The sequence below is a fragment of the Penaeus monodon genome, chromosome 9 (genome assembly GCF_015228065.2).
Source record: "Penaeus monodon isolate SGIC_2016 chromosome 9, NSTDA_Pmon_1, whole genome shotgun sequence".
In the NCBI taxonomy this organism is placed as follows: domain Eukaryota; kingdom Metazoa; phylum Arthropoda; class Malacostraca; order Decapoda; family Penaeidae; genus Penaeus; species Penaeus monodon.
The window spans coordinates 6,880,710-6,885,892 of record NC_051394.1 but is presented as its reverse complement, the minus strand read 5'-3'; the positions used below and the strand labels follow the sequence as shown (position 1 = coordinate 6,885,892).

The 5,183-nt window shown below is 34.5% G+C and overlaps 1 protein-coding gene across 1 annotated transcript in view; it reads left to right on the top strand.

Annotated features, from left to right (window-relative positions):
* The window catches only part of LOC119576585 (basigin-like), an 18,544-nt gene extending 13,361 nt beyond the window's left edge, over positions 1-5,183 (top strand). The window contains exons 2-10 of the mRNA XM_037924253.1: positions 97-176; positions 565-760; positions 957-1,096; positions 2,589-2,685; positions 2,914-3,065; positions 3,669-3,782; positions 4,106-4,288; positions 4,467-4,602; positions 5,044-5,183. Coding sequence (XP_037780181.1) covers positions 97-176; positions 565-760; positions 957-1,096; positions 2,589-2,685; positions 2,914-3,065; positions 3,669-3,782; positions 4,106-4,288; positions 4,467-4,602; positions 5,044-5,095 — 1,150 coding nt within the window. The 3' untranslated portion in view covers positions 5,096-5,183. The remainder of the gene's footprint in view (positions 1-96; positions 177-564; positions 761-956; positions 1,097-2,588; positions 2,686-2,913; positions 3,066-3,668; positions 3,783-4,105; positions 4,289-4,466; positions 4,603-5,043) is intronic.

Below are 5,183 nucleotides of genomic sequence, written 5' to 3'. Positions count from 1 at the left end.
ATGTTTTGAGGGGTCTGTTTCCCTGGTTGCAGATTAGCAATTTAAAGTTTTAAGAGATGCACACTAATAAACTTTTTTTGGTTTATATCGCTTCAGTAAATTTGATGAGTGTGGATATCCAAAGGTAATAGATATGGAAATGATGAATCATATCACTGAGATATTGGTACAAAGAAGTACAGAGTAACTGAGACAGTTTCTTTGTTGAGCCTTGGAGACTATTGAGTTATATGCAGTAAATGACCTAAATGGAGATGTCTTGGGTGGAATAGTGCCAAGAACCTGGTTGAGTGTGTTGCAACCTTTGCATCGCGAGTCATTTTGTAGGAGAGTATATCTATGTAATAATTGAGGAACAGTCACAGAAAATTATAACTATAATATGTATTGACTTTGTCTCAGAGTTTATTGTAATTTGAAGATGAAAGTATCTTCCTAGTTATGAATGTTAGATACTTAGGAAGCATGAAATGTTTGTTGGTATGCATCAATGCAGATTTCAGAATTAATTTGATCTTGCCTTCAAAACAAGATTCTAACTGCCATGTTTCCTTCTTTAAACAGGTGCTGGAGGCGCAGTGTCTGGGAGTTCAAGTGCAGGAGTAGGTAGGTATAACAGTGGAGGAGGAATAGATCTTGAATACAGCGGCCATCATTTTGTGGCAGTCGGAGACAAATTTTCCATAACATGCATTACCACAGTGGATTTGTACCCTCAGTGGACATTCAATGGTAATGCTGTCATCCCAGGGGAGGCTGGGTAAGGAGATGAAGAGAAATTTTACTTTTTGGAGAATTATGTCATATCTCTTGATGAATATTGACTCATAAAAGAAATGTAGAGGAATGCAGATGAAAAGATGCCAGTTTCAGTATAAGAAGCAATATCTGTATTATGAAAGCTAAACCTTCCATTTCACCAACAAAGACTAATGGTATGACTTCAATTGTGGCAGCTTTACCATGCTTGAAGGTCATGGAACCCAGGGATACATTGTGAGTCGTTTATCAGTTGTGCAGGCTCATACCTTCCATGCCGGGGAATACAAGTGTTCCCCATTAACTGATAAAACTCATTCTGTTTATGTCATTGGTGGTAAGACGGTGCAGGGATATAAAGATTGTTGCAGTTCTGTGATTTTGGCTATTGTACTGTATTCATAGTGTAAACTTACCTTAGATGTACAAGTAATGGGATATCTTGTTTTGAGATGTGGTATGGTAGCATTAATAGAGAATATGATGTCGAAATAAAGTATCAAATGTACTCAGTATTAAGTCATTAGTATGTAAAAGCCTGTATTATTAGATCATGAAGAAAGTTATATTTAATATCTTGTTTCAGCTTCTTGAGTAAAGATATTGTATTAAAGGGCAAAATTAGCTGTTTATGGGGGGATGATTTTGATTGTCAAATAATTTTGACTTGAAGAACTGTAGGTTTATCATGTCAGAAGAAATCCATACATTTTGTTTGTTTGTTTCCGCTACTTACATACATAAAAGGATATCTAATTTCATTAACAAGAAAGATGAATACAGGAGATGTGGGACTATTTTAGAATAGAAGATTAAGAAATTTTAAAAGTTATTAGAAATGTATGACTACTTAAGGTTATACTTGAATATTGCTGAAATTTTAGAGTAAATGAAAATGAGTAATAGAAATGTATAAACACTAGACAAGATAAATGGCTGGTTTGTTTAAATTTGCAAGAGGCCTCACCCAAAGAAAATTGATACATATAGATTATCATATACAAAAATAAGTCCATAGCTATCTATCTGTCTGTTTATTTGTTTATTCATCTAGCTGTCCTGTCCATGCATATATATATGTAAGTCCATGTGTATGCATACTCAGTGGGGGTTGGGCCTCTCATATTTTTAACAAACCTGCTTTTAGAGCAGAGTATTGCAGGAAAAAAGTATAGATTATTTTTAGACGAGGTCTTTGCACAAGCATTAGCATACAAAATCACAACACAATACAAGAATTCATTTCAGGAGTTATTGATCTAAACTCTCGTTCCATTGCCTTTCATTTTAGGGGGGAATTACTATTATTTTTTACACCTAGTACATAATACATTTTCGAACAAATTCCATAATTGTAGAAGGGATATAATATCCAACATTTCAAGGGTCAAAATTGAAAGAGATTGAAAAGAGAAAGAAAAATAAAGGGTGTGGTACAGAAATTTGCAGAGTGGACGTGAGAGATGTATAAAAAAAAAAAAAAAAAAAAAAAAAAAAAAAAAATTAGGTTTGAATAGTAATGCTTACTAGCCCTTACAGTAAGTGGTAAATTGTATTTAGTATTGAAGATTATCCATTATACCCTCCCTCCCCCCCTTCTCCTCTCTCTCTCTCTCTCTCTCTCTCTGTCTCTGTTTCTCTCTCTCTCTCCCCCTCTCTCTCTCTCTCTCTCTCTCTCTCTCTCTCTCTCTCTCTATCCCATTTTCTTTTCTTTCATCAGATTCAAAATTTATATTTAAAAAAATAATGATAATAAGCTCCCCGTCAGGTTTGTTATAACTTTTTTCTTTCTTTTTTTTCTCTCTCTCTAACACTTAATGTGTTTGCAGGTTCAGTGACAGAGACGGAAGATACTCGCGTACTACATGAGGGTTCTCCCCTGTCTCTAACCTGCACCCAGAACCTCACAAATGTAGACACTGTTTGGTAAGTGGCTTTTAACATTGGTTTTCCATATGCCATTTATCATTAATTGGAAACACTTTGCAAATACGCTTCTTGAATGTGAATGAGTGATGATCAAAATGTATTTAAAGAAAAAGACCTTAGGAATGGTCTTATTTATGTGAATTAATTTTTATATCATGATTATAGGGACATGGAATCACTTCCTTTAGAAGTTATGATTGTCATAATGATAATTTTGTTTCCTAGGACCAAAGATGGAGAGACAGTCACTGAGAATGACCACATAAAGGTTTTCAAAAACACCACCCTCTACATTGCTTCTGCTGCAGTGACTGACATTGGAGAGTACACTTGTGAACACAGCGGCCAGGACGAGCCTAAAGTCTTCAATGTTGTTCGTAAGTATTTTAGACAATCCCCCCCCTCTTTGTTTTTTCCTCTTTCCTCTGTTAGTGTTGGTAAGGATTTAACATGTTATTTAATCCCCAGAGTGCATCATATTACATATAGCCAAGAGGTTGTAGGATACATTTTAAGATTTAGTAAGTGGTCCTTGACCCATTTGATTTACTGTACATAAGGTTTGTGGAAGGGCATTTGTTTGCCATCCTGCCCTTCAGTACTGAGTGTTGTTGGCCTCCTGCTCAATCTTTCCACTGTGTCTCTGGTTAGTATTAAAGTTAGAGATGTCACTCTATCACTCACTACACTTTCAGCATGTGGATCTTTCATTATTTGCTGTAAATTTACATTAGCTAAATGCTCTTTATCACATCTTGCAAATAGTTGGAAATTGTGCATTTCTAATTTAGTCAAATGTGAAAATGTGTTTTCCCTAGTTTTCTTTGTTTTTCATAGGGTAATTTTATTTTTCTTCTTTTTCTTCTTTTCTTTATTTTTTGTTGTCAATATTTTCTTTCTTTCTTTTTCTTTTTTCTTTTTTCTTTTTCTTGTATATTTCCTCTCTCCTATCTCCTCAACCCATGCCCTCTATCTTGCAGAACTGAAGCTCCATAAAGAACTCCCAAAGTCCACCACTGTTTTGGAGAATGACAAGTTGGCTCTTTCCTGTCAGGTTGAAGGCAACCCACCCCCCACAGTCCAGTGGCTAAAGAGTAAGTATGGATTTTTAATGAATGTGTTTTTTTCCTTCACACACATACAAACATTACCATATCATTAAGAAAGCATGGATGTCTCTCCAAACAGACAAAGAATGCTGAATAAAGGAATCAGCTATAGCAGTCTCCATTTCCCCTACATTATATTTAATTAAGTAGATAAAACATAATTGTTTTAACCTTCAGAATTTTAATTTTTCTTAGAATGAACTGTAAACAGTTGCCAACATAGTACAAATTACAAAAGTAAACAGAAGAAGAGCACTTCTCTATCCAGCACCTAACAGGCATCACACATCTTTCACCTCTTTCCTTAGATGGTGAACTCATGGAAGACTCTATCAACTCCACCAGACTTATTTTCTCTGAAAATGAGCACAAAATCCCCAATGCCAGTCTGCTGATCAAACCCATCCTCAAGTCAGATATTGGAAACTACATTTGCCTGATTAAGCAGTATTCTCTTCAGCTGAACACCACCACGGAAGTGCGTGTGAAAGGTACGATTCTTTGAGGGAGGTGTTTCATGTGTCATCTACAATTAATGTAGTTTTAAAATCAAAGTTTTATCAATCAGTTAAGTGTTATACAGGTCTAAAGAGGAAAGGATAAAATCGGAATTATAAGCTATTTTTGTCCGCGACTATATATTATTTACTGTTTTGTTTTGTTTTCCAGACATCTATGCTGCCTTGTGGCCATTCCTTGCCATCGTTGCTGAGGTGATTATCCTGTGCGTCATTATTTTCATCTACGAGAAACGTCGCATCAAGGCTAACTTCGATGATTCTGATTCAGATCCTGCCCCAGACCAGTGAGTTTGCTAGATAAGTGCTTTAGAGGGGACACCGGTACACTCCATTAAAAATTTAATTCATTATAATAGAGAGAGAGTCTGAGTGGATATTTGTGCCACACAAGTTTGATTGAAGAATGACCATTAATGAAGGGGAGAATAAGAGAGACATGGGAGAGCATAGAAAATGAAGTAGGTAACAGATGCATCAGTAATAGGGAAAATTGATTATGATGTTTATAATTGTACAATGCTTATATTAAAAAAAAAAAAAAAAAAAAAAAAAAAAAAAAAAAAAAAAAAAAAAAAAAAAATAATAATATATATATATATATATATATATATATATATATATATATATATATATATATATATATATATATATATATATATATATATGACTTAGTGCATTTATTTTTGTTTGATGTTAACCAATTTCATTTTTATTTTTTCCAACAGAAAAAGTGTTGCCGACCACAACAAAGATGCTGAAGTTCGCCAGAGGAAGTAGGCTGTGATGTGGTGATATTCTTATCACTGAAGGAGATGGTGTTTAGGAGGAAAATAAGTTTGTGATATTTTTAGGAGTTGAAGGTGCC